At 40.5% G+C, this 17,781-nt stretch overlaps 2 protein-coding genes across 2 annotated transcripts; one reads left to right on the plus strand and one right to left on the minus strand.

Annotated features, from left to right (window-relative positions):
• The first annotated feature begins 1,470 nt into the window (after nucleotides 1-1,470).
• On the plus strand, nucleotides 1,471-11,035 carry LOC5504769 (cytochrome P450 3A4). The gene is made up of 6 exons (XM_032373075.2): nucleotides 1,471-1,990; nucleotides 2,776-2,984; nucleotides 3,888-4,170; nucleotides 4,503-4,800; nucleotides 5,407-5,635; nucleotides 9,636-11,035. The coding sequence occupies exons 1-6, from the start codon at nucleotides 1,634-1,636 to the stop codon at nucleotides 9,790-9,792; spliced, it is 1,533 nt and encodes a 510-aa protein (XP_032228966.1). The 5' UTR covers nucleotides 1,471-1,633; the 3' UTR covers nucleotides 9,793-11,035.
• Nucleotides 11,036-11,095: 60 nt separating this feature from the next.
• On the minus strand, nucleotides 11,096-16,598 carry LOC5504777. The gene is made up of 8 exons (XM_001625589.3): nucleotides 16,474-16,598; nucleotides 14,766-15,196; nucleotides 14,053-14,220; nucleotides 13,430-13,506; nucleotides 12,875-12,927; nucleotides 12,671-12,777; nucleotides 12,086-12,145; nucleotides 11,096-11,542 (listed from the first exon to the last, which is right to left on the minus strand). The coding sequence occupies exons 1-8, from the start codon at nucleotides 16,488-16,490 to the stop codon at nucleotides 11,463-11,465; spliced, it is 993 nt and encodes a 330-aa protein (XP_001625639.2). The 5' UTR covers nucleotides 16,491-16,598; the 3' UTR covers nucleotides 11,096-11,462.
• Between the last annotated feature and the right edge of the window lie 1,183 nt (nucleotides 16,599-17,781).

Raw genomic sequence — 17,781 nt, forward strand, 5'->3', positions numbered from 1 at the left:
GCCCTCAATTATAGCTCAACCCCAGAAGACCTTAAACAACATTTCTCCTTCGAGCTCTAAAGTTTCCCTCCAGCATTGTTAGATTCTATAATGAGTGTGGCAGAATTTTATTTAAATGTTGAGCAAGTACCCGAGGGAAAGCGGTTGTGGCACAATGGATACGGAAGCTGATGACGAATCGAATATATGATTGCTTATGTGGAAAGCTGCGGTAAAATTGTGCACACGATTAGCATCACCGTTCCTGTTGGTGACGATAATTCCGCATGCAAGCCCATGACATCTAACTAAGCCTAAAAACCAAATCTACACAAAGATGTGGGTAATGACGGCCATAAATGAGCTGCTAGGGAAAGTTTTAATGTTATTTCTATTTCTCATTTTATTTTTTGCATTTTATCCATGCGCTCCTTGGTTGTGATACCACCTTCCATGAATACGGGTAGGAAGGGGGCATCATTCAAGAAGCTTGTCTGCTCACCCTACATCCGCGCACAGGCAGCAGTTAACAGAGCTAAAAGAGCCACAAAATCTATCCCCAACTTCAGCAGCAGCCATGTCTAACAGGTCCAAGTTCCAGTATTCTATCAAGTCAACCAACGAAAGGCGATCTGAAGTCTGAGCCTAGATGTAAGTCAATGACAGGGTGAACCATTAACAGATCTCGAGAGCCCGTGGGGGGGGGGGGGACTCTCCAGAAAAGTAGACGGGGGTGCTCGACCTATCTTTTAGGGTATAAAATTCTTACCAACTGCTATCTCTTAGGGCCGGGTGTTTTAGAATTTTTTTTTGATTCTGCTATCTTTTAGGGGTTTTCACGCCCGGGGAGGAGGATTTTTTCCGATTCTGCTATCTTTAAGGGTGTCCCACGCTTAATGGTGGCCCAATCCCTATCACTTAGGGTTAAAAATTCTATCACACCCAATGTGCTATCTCTTAGGGGTAAGAATTGTTGTCTGTTCTTTTCGAGGCTCCCCCCCCCCCCTCCCTCCCCGGGCTTGAGAGACCTCCAGGACTGCATAACGTTTAGTGCTCCAGGGTCAACGTGTAATAATTCCCTCTCAATCGGGTCTTAACATTAAAGAAATTATAAAACATTAAAGAATCTATTTTCACAGAAAAACGATACCATGAGAATGATTATATTACAGGTATTATGTGTCCATATACTTTCTTGTTATATACTGAATCAATGACATTATTATTTACGAGCCACTTAGAACTATTTGTATATGAGAACCTGTTTTCATCACGTTTAGTCATTTATGATAACGAAATGTCTGCTAGATCAAATGTCTGCTAGATCAAAGTGGGATCCCTGTGGTTTTTCATACTAGCCTTATGTGAAAATTGGATCCGTTTTTGGGGGTGTTTGCGTGCTCCGATTTTTTTTTTTTTTTTTTTTTTTTTTTTTAGACTTTTAGTATGTTATAGAGGGATACTTTCTGTGCAAGAAACCGTTAAAAAACCTTGGGATGCAATAGTCCGATGTTGGCCCCTTTCTTGACGTAGATTGACTGGACTAAGTGGGGACCAAAATAAACGAAGATGTCATTCGAATGGATAAAATAAGCAGCTTGTAACTGTACCAGCTAGTGTTAGCCTGGATTTTTACCGTAGATCAGGCCAAGTCATGGCTATCCTAGCCTCTGTGATAGCGTTTGTATCGACAAATGCACTATCTTTGGTGTTAGCGCTAATTATTTGTGCGATACTTTATGCTTATTTCGTGTATCCCTATCTCCGTTCAACGATGATAGCAGCAACAGGCGATCTGCCTGGTCCAACGGCGTTACCATTTATTGCCCATTTGCATGACCTGATTCGGCACAAAGGACAGATGCAAAATCAGTTTCAAGAGTACTATAAAAAGTATGGCAGACTTTATGCGATGTTTCTCGTTGGCAAGAAGCCGAGTGTTATCGTGGGAGATCCCGACATTGTGAAGAATATTATGGTGAAGGAATTCAGCTCTTTTCAGGATAGACCGGTGGGTAATTGCTTTTGATTTTAAATTGAGAGATTTTTTATTGTTTGCAATCGGTAATGTGGAAAGAAAAGCACATTTATTTTGTCGTGTTCCTTCTTCAAGACGACGTCCATCGTAACGCAGCATAAGCGATAGCGTTGACGTAATTGATAAAGCTAAAATTAAAACAAACTCTCCCCTTACACTTCCAAACGGTATAGATGCATTTTGTAAGATCAATTGAACTCAAAACCAATCGAATGAATTCATTTGTTCGATTCTGTTAGGTCAATTATAACAAACACTGAAGTAAAATTTTTTTTAATGTTAATTTTGATTTAGTGTCCTCAGCTAATAGTACCAGAGAACGAAATATGGTTGAATTCGATATTCAAATTAATGCGAAAAGTTTAAACCAATAGTCAAATAATGCACAGAGTTTTAGTTCGATTATCAAATAATTCAAAAAGTTTCAAAAGGTTATTCAAATAATGCGAAAAGTTTTCATTCGAATATCAAATAATGCGTATGAAAGTTTTAATTCGTAAGTAATTTCATGCGTGACACTCAACATTAACTTTGACCCTGAAAAGGCGCCATAAAATTCTGCTTTAAAAATACAATAAGGGAATCGGTTTAGTTAGATTTATTTTGATTACCAAACAGCTGATTGAGTTTGATTGGATACTTTTGTGTGTTCAATTGCCCCAATTGTGCACCAATCAAATGTTGAAGTTCATTTACTGAGTTTCTACTCTACACACAATGATAATATAAGCTAATGTCTGTTATTTTTGTCTCATCAGTCATTCGACCTTGAACAACAAGAGCCATTTAATAGCTTCATGACAAGAGCCAAGTATGACAAATGGCATCGTATCCGGACCTCTTTGTCGCCCGCCTTCAGTGCCCATAAGATGAAGCTCATGGTACCTTTGATCAACTCTTCGTGTGATGTGCTTATAAACAAACTGACAAAGATTGCTGACAGTGGAACATCTTTCTTTGTGCATAAGTAAGGAGAGTTGAGGATGTCGCACACGCAAGATTTCAGCGCGCGCTACCACATTATTTTTTAGCTTGCGGAGAAATATAGTATGTGTGCGGTTATCCTCCCTGCTGTCATGAATCTTGAGATTAAGGATTCCTTGAAGCACTAATGTCATATCAAATATACAGTATGAACAAGATGTTTATAAGCCTCTGTCAGCCCTAAGAGTAAGACAGCATCCATTTTTTATATTGAGAACAAGATGTTTATAAGCCTCTGTCAGCCCTAAGAGTAAGACAGCATCCATTTTTTATATTGAATTTGGTAAAGTATATTTTAAGGTGGGTATTTTGAGGTTTCTTCTGAATAACTTTTTTTCTAAGATTGGTTGAAACAATAACAAAGGTGTGTCTGACAGTAGATTTTTAATAATTTAATTATTTTTAATGTGGGATCTGCAAAGCTTTTATCCTCTTTTTTTTTTTCTAAAAAAAAGGGGGGAGGAGGGTTGAGAAGATGGCAGCCACCCAGTTGCTTAAAATTGAAAATCAAACTTTATTATTTTTTAGCGGTCACGGTAACGAATCCTGCATTCTGATTGGCTAATAGAGCGGTTCAAAGATTCCTATATCTGCCCTAGGTCTAAGAATTGATATTTTGCGTGCGTTGCTCGCTCAAAGTATGTTTTCGCTGGCGCTAGAAAAAATAATAAATAAGTAATTTACCGGGTTTATGTCGGTCCGTATCGTGAAATACCGTGATCTCGGCCTTGAAAATACTGACCTCGGCCTCGGTCATCAGTATTTTCAATACCTCGATCACGGCATTTCACGATACGGACCTCCCACCCGGCAAATAACCCCTATATATTTTATATAAATATATTTTTTTACTTTAAAATTTGTTTATCAAACTCATATTTTTCAGGTTTCATCAGGGTCTAACCATGGACACCATCCTGAAAACAGCATTTGGGATCCATTCCGAGGCGCAGACTAATTACGATGATCCAGCCTTCACAGCAGCACGAAAGTCTATGTCGACTTCACCAGCCCGCCGAGTGATGCTTTTTCTTATTTTTCTCATGCCCTTCAGAAAATATATCTTCCGATGGTTTCCATCACTTCTCATCGGTAACTTTGATGACATAATGAAAATCACAACAAAGATGATTGAAGTGAAGAAAGTGAATCCTCATAAAGAAGCCAAGGTGTGTTAAGGAGGGGGTAAAAATCTGCAGTTTTATTTATAAAACACTTATAAAAGGAAACCTGCTCCATGTATGAAAGCCATAAATTAATATTTTGTGCTTATTTCCCTCCATTTAGACTGCTTTACAGAGAACTATATATATACCAGTTGCACACCCAGATTGGTGGAGAAAGCATTGTATTTCATGAGCCTTCAAACAGAAATGACCCAACTTTTGGTAGCCAAAGGGGTTGCATGTGCCAAGGCCAGGTGTATGCGCCTGTGTATGGCCCATTGAGCCCATTCCATTTTACTCAAAATCAAGCTAACTTTTTTTTCAATGTCCAACAGGACATGCTTGATTTAATGTTGAGTGCCGCTGCAAATGAGAACACGTCCAAGAAGCTTTCTGACATGGAAGTCTTGGCACAAAGTTTGATCTTCCTGATAGCAGGCTATGAGACCACCAATATCACCCTGTCCTTTGTGGCATACTCTCTGGCCACCAACCCCGATGTCCAGGAAAAGTTACAACGAGAGATTGACAGCGTGTGGACAGAGGAAGATCAGATGCCATCATATGACACAGTGCACAATCTGCCATATTTGGACATGGTCATCTCAGAGACTCTCCGCTTGTACCCACCAGGTAATACAATTTTTAGCTTGTGGAGGCAGGGCAGAAGAGGCCTTGAAGAAAGGGAGATGATCCCCCCCTACCCCTGCCGCCATACCCATATTAGGTCTATTACTAAAAAGGCATACATGCCCCCACCCCGCCACTTTCCGTCCCATCCCCTTATTTGGCCTGTTACAAAGAGTGCATAGATGAAGCGGGAATCTCACGTTGAAAAAAATACTAAGGAATGCAGGAAAAGTCTTATTAAAAAATAGAAATCAAGTTCTTATTTTATCCCTTATGGTGTAAAGTTTGTTCTATTCATTAGGACTTTCCCTTTGAATGCCTCAAACTGATAATGGACCTGAGATTAATTGATTCACTAACAAAATATCATTTGTGCAATTAAAAGCATCTGATTTAGCATTATGATTTTCTGTGACTTGTTTTTGTGATTTATAGGGATTAAAATTGCAGACTCCCATTCTGCTATTCCTTAGGGTTTATTTAGTTATTATTAGTAGCAGTAGTAGCAGTAACCAAAGCGATAGCAGGACCAGTAGTTAGTTCTACATGCAAACTGGCTCAATTGACTTGTAAGCTCCACCATAATATTGATCTCTGTTTATCCTGTAGGTTTTGTGGCATCTCGGGAGTGCACCCAAGACTGTGTCATCAAGGGCTACAGATTCCGCAAAGGTCTCTCCATCTTTATCGACGCTTACAGCATGCATCACGACCCCGAGTTCTGGACGGATCCTGAGCGCTTCGACCCCGAGCGATTCAGCCGTGAGTGCAAGCAATCACGTGACCCGTACTCTTACCTTCCCTTTGGGCATGGCCCGCATAACTGCATTGGGATGAGGTAGGTCGAAGCGATTAAGAAACGTTTGGAATAGTCCTGGGTCAGCAATCGGTACAATTATGAGTCATGCTGATCAAAATAGTAATACTTGAGTAATTATTGGCTAGATTTCTTGAAACTTGGTACTGCTCATCACACTTAAATGACAAATAAAAATGATATACCAAAATACAACCAAGTAACCGTCTATTACCATATTTTTGGTTGTGGGCTTTCTGAGAAGGGCCCAGCTGTGCAAGAGATGTGAAGGGTACAGACCACTGTTTGTTATTCCTCACGGTGCGCAAAGGTTCTATTACTTACGGTGCGAAGAGGATATTTTACTCACGATGCACAAAGGCTCTATTACTCACGGTGCGCAAAGGCTCTATTACTCGCGGTACGTAAAGACTATTAATCACGGTGCACAAAGGCTCTATTACTCACGGTGCGCAAAGGTTCTATTACTCACGGTGCGCAAAGGCTCTATTACTCACGGTGCGCAAAGGCTCTATTACTCACGGTGCACAAAGGCTCTATTACTCACGGTGCACAAAGGCTCTATTACTCACGGTGCACAAAGGCTCTATTACTCACGGTGCGCAAAGGCTCTATTACTCACCGTGCGCAAAGGCTCTATTACTCACGGTGCACAAAGGCTCTATTACTCACGGTGCGCAAAGGTTCTATTACTCACGGTGCGCAAAGGCTCTATTACTCACCGTGCGCAAAGGCTCTATTACTCACGGTGCACAAAGGCTCTATTACTCACCGTGCGCAAAGGCTCTATTACTCACGGTGCGCAAAGGCTCTATTATTCACGGTGCGCAAAGGTTCTATTATTACTCACGGTGCACAAAGGCTCTATTACTCACGGTGCGCAAAGGCTCTATTACTCACCGTGCGCAAAGGCTCTATTACTCACGGTGCGCAAAGGTTCTATTACTCACGGTGCGCAGAGGCTCTATTACTCACGGTGCACAAAGGCTCTATTACTCATGGTGCGCAAAGGCTCTATTACTCACGGTGCGCAAAGGCTCTATTACTCACGGTGCGCAAAGGCTCTAGTTCTCACGATGCACAAAGGTTCTATTACTCACGTTGCGCAAATGATCTATTAGTCACGGTGCGCAAAGGCTCTATTACTCACGGTGCGCAAAGGCTCTATTACTCCCGATGCACAAAGGCTCTATTACTCACGGTGCACAAAGGCTCTATTACTCACGGTGCGCAAAAGGTCTATTACCCTTGGTGCGCAAAGGCTCTATTACTCACGGTGCGCAAAGGCTCTATTACTCACCGTGCACAAAGGCTCTATTACTCACGGTGCACAAGGGCTCTATTACTCACGGTGCACAAAGGCTCTATTACTCACGGTGCGCAAAGGCTCTATTACTCACGGTGCTCAAAGGATTACTAACGGTGCGCAAAGGCTCTATTACTCACGGTGCGCAAAGGCTCTATTACTCACGGTGCGCAAAGGCTCTATTACTCACGGTGCGCAAAGGCTCTATTACTCACGGTGCGCAAAGGCTCTATTACTCACGGTGCACAAAGGCTCTATTACTCACGGTGCACAAAGGCTCTATTACTCACGGTGCGCAAAGGCTCTATTACTCACCGTGCACAAAGGCTCTATTACTCACGGTGCGCAAAGGCTCTATTACTCACGGTGCGCAAAGGCTCTATTACTCACGGTACGCAAAGGCTCTATTACTCACGGTGCGCAAAGGCTCTATTACTCACCGTGCACAAAGGCTCTATTACTCACGGTGCGCAAAGGCTCTATTAATCACGGTGCGCAAAGGCTCTATTACTCACGGTACGCAAAGGCTCTATTACTCACGGTGCGCAAAGGCTATATTACTCACGGTGCGCAAAGGCTCTATTACTCACGGTGCGCAAAGGCTCTATTACTCACGGTGCGCAAAGGCTCTATTACTCACGGTCCGCAAAGGTTCTATTACTCACGGTGCGCAAAGGCTCTATTACTCGCGGTACGTAAAGACTATTAATCACGGTGCACAAAGGCATTTTTAATCATGGTGCGCAAAGGCTCAATTAATCACGGTGCGCAAAGACTTTTAATCACGGTGCACAAAGACTTTTAATCACGGTGCACAAAGACTTTTAATCATGGTGCACAAAGACTTTTAATCACGGTGCACAAAGACTTTTAATCACGGTGCGCAAAGACTTTTAATCACGGTGCACAAAGACTTTTAATCACGGTGCGCAAAGACTTTTAATCACGGTGCACAAAGACTTATAATCACGGTGCACAAAGACTTTTAATCACGGTGCACAAAGACTTTTAATCACGGTGCGCAAAGACTTTTAATCACGGTGCACAAGGACATTTCCAAAAATATTATTGTGCCTCTGAACGTGTGTGTGAGTCGAACAAAATCGTATGATTTCCAGTCGTTTCTGCTCACTTCTGACCTAGTTACCATAGTGATGAAAATCAATTCTCCGACAAGATAGCAAATTTCAAAACGCGGAAATTTATAAATAATAGTTGAAAGATTGCCCCCAAAAAAGTTTTTTTTCGGAAGAGTGGATATAATGTCACTGTGTTTGGACACACTTACTTCACAAGAAATGAAAACTAAACTAAACTTTTTAAGTGAGGTAAATTTTGATCGTATCCTTATTTTACTTACCATCATTTCCAAAAAGTGGTGGTTTTACGTCATTGACTCTACTAAAAAGCACGAGTATCGCGAGAAGATAAAAACTGATTAGAGACGTCATTGTTCCGTCGCTCTCAGCGAGTCACGGTCACCCTGTGGTATGGAGTCACTATGTGAATCGTGTATTGTTCCCACGGCCTTCCCACCCGCTCCAGTGAGGGGTATAAAAATTAACGCAAGTAAATATATATGTATGAATGTATCCGTCTGTGGTGTTTTTTGTATTTGTTTTACCAGGCCCCCATGTGTACTTTTAGTACTGCATCCCTTTGATTTGTTTGGTTTCCATGTACTTCTAATACTGTATGCCTTGTGTATTTTGCCAGGTTCCTATAGTTTTAATACTTTGTATACCTTGTGTATTTTGCCAGGTTCACATATAGTTTATGACTGTATGCCTTGTGTATTTTGCCAGGTTCCTATATAGTTTTAATACTATGTATACCTTGTGTGTTTTGCCAGGTTCCTATATAGTTTTAATACTTTGTATGCCTTGTGTATTTTGCCAGGTTCAAATATAGTTTATGACTGTATGCCTTGTGTATTTTGCCAGGTTCCTATAGTTTTAATACTTTGTATGCCTTGTGTATTTTGCCAGGTTCACATTTAGTTTATGACTGTATGTCAGGTATATTTTGTCAGGGTCCATTGTACAACTAGTGTTGTACAACTAGTACCACACCCGTCCTGATTCACTTACACTGGTTACCTGTGGAATTTAGGATACAGTTCAAGATTCTGCTTTATGTTCACCACAGCATTAATGACAACTCTCCCCGAAGTCCCTTATCCCTTATCAACTGCAGTCGCTCTTCCTATAGCCTCAGATCAATTACCGCTAATCTCCTGGTAGTCCCAAAGACTAGATGCAAAACCCTAGGAGACAGGGCGTTCGCACATGCTGGTCCAGAACTATGAAACAATTTGCCTATTATCATCAGGCGGATAAGAGGACTAACCCCTTTTAAACAAGACGTATCTGTTCCACCTAGCCTACAATGTTTATAATTTAATTTTTATGTAACTTTTTGTTTCCTTTGGTTCTTTTTATTTAGCGCTTTAGAATATGTATCTATAGTTTTAGCGCTTTACAAATAATTGTATTTTTATTATTATTACTTCTAATACTGTTTGTCTTATGTTTTTTGCAGGTTCCTATATAGTTTTAATTCTGTATGTTTTGTGTGTTTGGCTAGGTGCCCATGTACTTCTAAAACTGTATGCTTGGTGTATTTTGCCAGGTTCCCATATAGTTTTAATACTGTATCTCTTGTGTGTTTTGCCAGGTTCCCATGTACAACTGTATGCCTTGTGTGTTTTGCCAGGTTTGCCCAAATGGAAATAAAGCTAGCCCTTGTCAGAGTCCTGAGAAAGTTCAGCTACGTGGCGACCGCTGACACCCCGGCATCCCCACCAGTTGTCGTCAGAGCACTTCTCGGTTGCGATGAAGATATGCGTCTGGGGATAAAGTTTAGGGATTGACTACTTACCTTATAGTACAAGCACATTGGATTAAGGGCATCTAACACACCAGTAACTTTGAATCCCCCAAAAATATACTTCTGTATGTTGTTTGACGCTTAAGCATTTTTTGCTTTTTTTAGGAGGCCATAAAAAAATCTATTTTATATATATTTTGTTTTTGTTTTTACAATAGTAAGGAAAAATAATTCCAATTAACCTTATCTCGAAAACAAAATATAAGACGTTTTTCGAAAGTTGAAGGCAAATTTGACAGGGACGATTTCTTGTTAATCTCATATTTTTACGGGTAAAAATCATAAAGATCTTATTTACCAGCCAACTAAATTGGAATGTTTAGGTAACCTTACTTCGAACAGATATTTGGTAAAAAGTGATCGTTGGACACCTTTATGAAGACCCTTTGAAAAATGGATGCGATTAAATGTACATCGATTTGAAAATTGATTCTTAAAAATTTTCTATAGAAATTATTTGCCTGAATATCTCGACGATATAGCGACCCCGAAAAAGATTGGTTTGAGATATTTTTTTGCGAATCTGGACAAGCAAATAAGCACTTTTAGTGTAGAGTTGGAAATTGTAGAAAAAAAAAACAAGTAAAATTTACTACGAAGAAACAAAAACAAAAAGCAAACAAACTACTTACAAGAGCAGTGTAAGTCCTACCATTAAACTTGTGTTTGATATTACCTAGGTTACTTCAATTACATATAAGAATGAGTCTGTCGTTTGTATTTTTGCTGTAAATCTTGACGTTTGCCGATAAAAATTGTAGTTAGAATGCAGTCGTTAACAGCGAATTCGGCTTTCTCTTCTGCTTTTCCCCGCACTTAAATCACTACAAGTTTACAAAAATAGCTTTAAAACACATAAACACATAGTACCTACCGAAGAGAGCACCGCTTTATCTTATCTGTCATTTCTGTGTTTATTTTGGCTTGAATTTGCCACACGAAATGATGTATTGACCAGAGCCCCCTATTGAGTAGATAAAGAAAAAATAAACCTAATTACCTATGGACTGCATACTGAACTTCGTTTAAATAAAACCAATTTAGTAATTCTACGAGCGCTGTTGAATTCACAACAACATGCCTCTGAAGCGGCAGTTTAGACCGCCGAAATACAAAAAAGTAGATAAAAAGACTATATTCATAAGTAGACTAGAAGCTCAACGAAATGGACGTTTAAAGTATTTGCCGAATGGCAGACACGAAGAATAAATGAAGATCCGGCCAAAGAACAGCGCTGATTTATTGAATAAAGACTTCCTCTAGAGTATTCACTACGCAACATCAGATACTTTGATTCCATTTTATTAACATTGAACATGCTCATCTAAAGCATTCATACATGTCTTTTTGTGCAAATGACTACCACTAGTGCTTAACTTAGTAGAACATATATCTACTCGAAACTAGTGTTAAGATCCTCTTATTTACAAACTCCTGGGCCCATGAGAGCGTGGATCGAATGCGATTTAAAAAGGCCCCGGAGTCTACACTCTGCGCCCTGTTCGTGCCTAGAATATGTGAGCTATACTGACCCAAGAGAAGTCACGAAAATGGAGTGAGGATCTAATATTGAAAATGCTTTATAAGGTGTTGGTGTTATAAGGGTAGCCATGCGGATTAGGTAGACGGGATCAGCAGTTTTTTAATTGCTCGTCACTTAACCCAAAGATAGCCTTGGCGCTCTCCCGGCATTAGACCCGGTAACTCTCCTATGCCATAGGTAATACGTCTCTCTGTGGATGTTAATCATAAAAACTATCAATACTTTTTTTTTTTCTTTGAAGTTAAAAAAAGCGTTATTTAGGCGGTGGAAGTCCGGGGGTAACGAAAGTGATGGTGGTGGTGGAATGGTAAGGGTATTGCTGGTAGTGGAATGGTTACGGTAGTGATGGTAGTGGTGGAATGGTTACGGTAGTGGTGGAATGGTTACGGTAGTGGTGGAGTGAATACGGTAGTGGTGGAATGGTTACGGTAGTGATGGTAGTGGTAGGATGGTTACGGTAGTGATGGTAGTGGTGGAATGGTTACGGTAGTGGTGGAGTGGTTACGGTAGTGGTGGAATGGTTACGGTAGTGATGGTAGTGGTGGAATGGTTACGGTAGTGATGGTAGTGGTGGAATGGTTGCGGTAGTGATGGTAGTGGTGGAATGGTTACGGTAGTGATGGTACTGGTGGAATGGTTTTGGTAGTGATGGTACTGGTGGAATGGTTTTGGTAGTGGTGTGATGTGCCCGGGTGGGTTATTTGATGAATGTTGGAAGGTGAACGAGACTCACCTGAGTGTTGGCTTGCGAACCATATTTCGCCGCATTCCGCGTTATCACGAGTATCGAAAACTGAAACGATATTCAGATCACGGTATTAATCAACAGGACGTCATACTTTTAAAACCACCCAGCCTATTTTACGGTCACTCTTACAAAATTTGTGGTCGGAGGAAGAGATTTGAACATGGGATAAAATTTAAATTTAAAGTAGGATAAAATTATAATTATAAATTTTATAGGTCCTTATAACCTTTAAGAATTTATAATAGATTTGACAATTATTCTTTGGATTTTCTTCTATCAAATGACATCAGTTCGTATGTATAGCATATATAATTTTATCTTCTTCGAATGGTCTTTACAAAACAAACGGGTCTGGTATTTACGTATTTCGTATTTCCAATTGACGTCATTAGATAGCTACAGGCATTTACCACAGGAGCCCCGAGCGGTCTTCGGCCGTTTGTTTCTTGTATTGTATCAAAAGCATTCCCTTGATGGGCGTTACAGCATTATGTATGAAAAACAATCCATCCTCTTAAAAATCCTTTTTTTCAAATATTTTTTTCCTTTTTCTTGATAACCAGACCTTACCAGAAATTTTCGAGTTGTTAGGTATTTTGAAGCCCACAGCAATGTCATTGCATGGATTGGACTCCCACTTGAACGGGTAGACAAACGAAACTATGATGCGAGGACAGCTGGAAATAGTAATCAAATGTGAAGTTCATTAAAACGTTTTTCCTAGACACTCCTTTGAAAATCTAGTTTGTTCTAGGTTTGTATCTCGAAACTTACATTTCATCCTTTCCCAAGCACGAAGAGTCAAAGTTTTGAGCTCCACTGGGAATCTGAAAGCAGCAATTTTGAAACCGTCAGGAAAAATGAGGCAGTTTCCTCTGCTATAACCCCCTCCCTTCCCCTCTTACACCGGCGATGCAGTCAACCACGGCCAACCACAGGTATCCTGAAGAGAGCGAAAGGGAATAAGCTGGTACCACAGGTATCCTGAAGAGAGCGCAAAAGACTAAGCTGGTAACAAAGGAATCCTGAAGAGACCTCAAGAGATTAAGCTGGTACCACAGGTATCCTGAAGAGAGCGCAAAAGACTAAGCTGGTAACAAAGGAATCCTGAAGAGACCGCAAGAGATTAAGCTGGTACCACAGGAATCCTGAAAAGAGCGCAAGGGACTAAGCTGGTGTCGAAAGTTTCTTCAAGAGCACAAGGCCGGGTTGCATGACATCAATAAAAATAAAAATATGTACATTAATACACGAACATTGTGAGAACCCCCCCCCTTCCCCTTCCGTCGCGAGCCCACGGTAATATCATTATTATTATTCCCCTCCAACCTTGTAGAAGACAGTGTTATTCTTGTATTTATCATCAGTAGACAATGAGTTGAAGGGTACTTCTACTTGGAAAACACCTACAAAATGAACGCAGTTAAATCCATAACGCATTTTTTTGCCAACAAACCGCGCGAAAAAAATTGAGGCTCCATAAGTTCTCCTATGGCCCAACAAAACGAGGACAGTAAAATATACATAATAAATCGTTTATCGCGCAGTGTGGCGCCGTTTTGTGGTAATTTATGTTTTTGAGCGGTACGGTGATGTATGCCCTGATAGTCAACCAATAAGAGCGGGCGTAGCATAACAAAAGCTGTATAATAACCACCACTACCAATTATGTAGTACTCAGCAAGCTTTTTCTCGTTAATGATCGGGGCACGACGATCACGTCGTTTGAAGAATCTAACTTGACTCATATTTCTCTTCCAAACCACGAAGTACCAGGAAATCCCAGATTGTAACTAGTAATGTGGTAAATGATCTTACTCTTCAGCTTGTAACTAGTAATGTGGTAAATGATCTTACTCTTCAGCTTGTAACTAGTAATGTGGCAAATGATCTTACTCTTCAGCTTGTAACTAGTAATGTGGCAAATGATCTTAGTCTTCAGTTTTGCCTACCTTCGTTCCCTGCGATCTCGTGGATGTCTTCATCAGAGAGCTTCCTGCCCGGGATGTCAGTCTCGGTGAAGGTGACGCAGGCGACGGAGTCTGCGCAGTTGTTCTCAGCTTTCTGAAGATGATCCATGTTGCTAGCGTTGATAGTCACAACCAGCGTCCACCCGCCGCCTTTAAAGAAGAAAGATGTTTTATTTTTAATTTAAGGGTCCTTTTTCAAATAAGCGCACCATCTCCTAGCAACCCCTTTAAGGCTTAAAAAAAGATTAGCCTAGTTCCAGTCGTGATCACCGGGCTTCCTGTGCTTGGAGATTAAATGATAGATAGCGTAGGGCCTGGGACATGCCAGCCACAAGATAAACCCATTCTGAAACCCGGGCAAGAACGCATTGTACTCGGCTGATTGCTGGACACTATCCCGATGACTTGAGCTGATTCTTATTTTCTTACTTGCGATTGATTTTTTGGGTTTCAGGATAGTGTATTATCCGCTTATTTGCGAAATTATTTGTAGTTTGTTTTGATAGTTTTTTTTTGTGAGAAAGTTTTCGCGTATTAGCGGATAAAAACTGCTCTTTAACTCAACAAAACCACAAGCTACGCATTCTGATTCTTCTTTTTTTAGGATTCTAGCAATTGGGATTCAAGTGTTATTTTTTATGAAAGAGGATAATATTCTAAAAGAGAATTATATTCTGCTTGCGCCATTTTCTCACCAAATCTTTCCATGTCACAGTATACTTTCGTCTTTTTGCGTTTGTTTTTTGTCTTGATCCAGTAATACCCGTTTTTCAGATCTGGATAACGTTTCAGCCAATCAGCGCACGATTCTTCGAAGGGGGGCTTTTCGTGGAAGTCGTTAGTGGCGTGAAGGGACCTGTGGTTCTGGGTCACGTGCTCCGGGAAGTCCTCCTTGCTTGCATTGTTCAGCTCACACATGTGGGTCGCCCGGTCGAAGTTGATGCTTCTGCAGTCGGCATGGTCAAGGCAACCGGAAGTGCAACTGTCTACACCAATCCCTGGCCGCTCTTCCATCACGTGACCTTTCAGGTAAGTCCCATATTCTGTCTGCATCCCTGGCCCGCATTGCTTCGCGCATGCTCCGTGGAGCAAAAGACAGGTGTTTAGGTAACAGCAAATAAGGCGCCTTAAAGAAAAAGTGAGTGAAAATTAAAAAGGATAAAAGGAATGCGAAAGAGGGTATCCAGTCAATTCGTCCACAAACCAACTCGTCCACAAGTTGAATCAACGCGTCCACAAGTAGCAGGGCCGTAGCAGGGGGTGGGGCACTGGGGGCACGTGCCCCCCTAATATTTTTAAAATATATAAGGAAATAACCAGTAGGGGCGTGGCCGTGACCCCAAATATTTTCTTGATGTTTTTGTATTGTGCCCCCCGCCCAATATTTCGAGGTCTGCTACGGCACTAAGTAAAGTCAACTCGCCCACAAAAAAGGAGTCAATTCGTCCAAACATAGTTTTAACAAAAAATAGCCTCGTAGCATAATTTTCTCATATAAAATTTTTTAACTGTGAAAAATAGTATCTTTTTAGAACTTCATACGCACATTTATTCGGAACACCAATTCGACATAAAACATTGCATTAAAACGAAAATGGGACAAATCAAGTTGCCCTGAGTATCTCTTTATTTGCCCCTTTATTAATACATGGTGTTGAGTGCGTAAATAAAAATAATAACCCGTACATGCAAACCCTGCTAACCGAAATTAAAAAAACAGGTGTTTAGGTAACAGTAAATAAGGCGCCATAAACAGGCCCGTACCCAGGATTTTTCTTGCCTGGGGGGGGATGGGGGGGGGGGGCAAAATCCAAAAAAAGTGGACCAGTAATATTTTCTTTCGGGGGGTGGGGGGTGGGTTTGAGATTTCTCTGATAAAAATCTGACCATGCCTTTGCAGTATCTCCAAGGGACGTTTCTTGTCGGATTTGGCTACATACCAGAGTGATCTAGCTGATGCTTAATAGTTTTGTCTACAAAAACAGCACGTCTATTGAGAACCGAAAGTTTTCCTTTGACCGTTGTGAGGGGGGGGGGGGTGAGTTTGCACCCCCTGCACCCCCCGCCCCTTGTACGGGCCTGACAATGAAATTTTAAAGAGTATCACTGTTCTCGCATTCTAGAGTATATCGCAAAAAATGTTCTTAAAAGTGCGTTTTTAAAACTAATTAGAATACTAAATACTTAATATAACTATCTCGTATGTCTAAGCCCGAAATAAAAAAACGAGCAAAATAGGAAAGGGCTTTTAAACCAGCAAGCATGCCAAGTAGAATAACGAAACTATCTACAAGTGTATCTAAACTTTGTTCACACGAATACAGCACTCACATCCTATTCAACTATTAAGGAAATAAGAAGATCGAGGATATTAATAAGTTTTGCACTAACTAATAGATTTACCTTGTGTTATTTCTCATCAGGAGAGTTTTTGAGCTTTGCAACTTTCTTTTGAATTACAAAGTTTGGCAAACCTCTGGGATCACAAAGTTTGGCAACTGTTCCAGACCGTGATCGTATGATTCTAGACTCTGTGATTAGTTATGCATCACTAATAGGTAACAAGGGGCTCGGTTTCCATAACTGCGAAATAATCAAAAAGGAATTAAATAAAGATTATATATACAAAGGCCTGGCTAAACTAGGGCGTCATGTCGAGCACGGCATGTAGCGTGCGACATGTAGTCTCCTAATGTTTCCTAGTTTGCTCACCGCCAAAAACATGTAGCGCGCGACAAATTTTCGACAGCGCGAAACAGAAATGTTTCTCAACTATCTGAGAAACATTTATTGACGCTGCTAAAAGATTTGGCGCGCTACAATGTCTCTCTGCACCAGACATGTCGCCTAGTTTAGCAGCCATTAAACTTTTACCGTTTTTTGTTTGCCACTGTTTTGTACCAATTTGTTTTCGTTTCCCAATATCAGTACCAAAGCGAATCATTAAATATTGATTATTACAAAATTAAAGATTGAACCTTGCACGTTCCCTTTTATGTTGACTTCAATAGTAACTTTCGTTTTCCATGTTCTTCCGTAGAGTAAATTGGATCGAATTAACCCCTGCCTTCTTCGGATATGAAAGATATTTGAAATGCATAGTGCGTGTTTTCAGGCGCGGGGATCGTCTTTTCTAGTAAAAGTTTTCACTAATTGCAAACGACGAGAAAACAACTTCACATCAAAATCTGCACGTTTGCACTTTTATACTATTTTGTTCAAAAACGGGAAATTTTATGCAGTTGAACATCTATCTTTTATTGTTTCGGTCATTTTTTTTAAATTTATGGCTGGTGTGATTACTAGGATTATCAAAGAACCGTGCCTTTCAATGATTTTTTAGTCTGATGAAGAACTGCGCTAACAGGAGTTTAGAAGATTGATGTGAAGTATTTTGAAAAAGAGCAGTGTCCTTTTGACCCAAATGTGTATATCGGGAATGTGGAGGTGGTCAGTAGCGTTAGATGTTCCCCTTTTCGGCAATGAAGCAAACCGTATTAAAGCTTGCTTTCTGCACAGAACGGTACTTAATTCAATTTATGTTAGACTATAATATGTATGAAAGCTTCCCTTTAGCGGGGATCGTTTTGCTTGTTTCAAAATACGTGTAGATAATCCTTAGCTAAACGGGAAAACTGTTTACGTTTGATATGCTTGTGGTCAGAGAATGAAATGCAAATTAGATATCATTATGGTATTTATCAAAGATTT

This window comes from Nematostella vectensis, chromosome 14 (assembly GCF_932526225.1).
Source record: "Nematostella vectensis chromosome 14, jaNemVect1.1, whole genome shotgun sequence".
NCBI lineage: Eukaryota > Metazoa > Cnidaria > Anthozoa > Actiniaria > Edwardsiidae > Nematostella > Nematostella vectensis.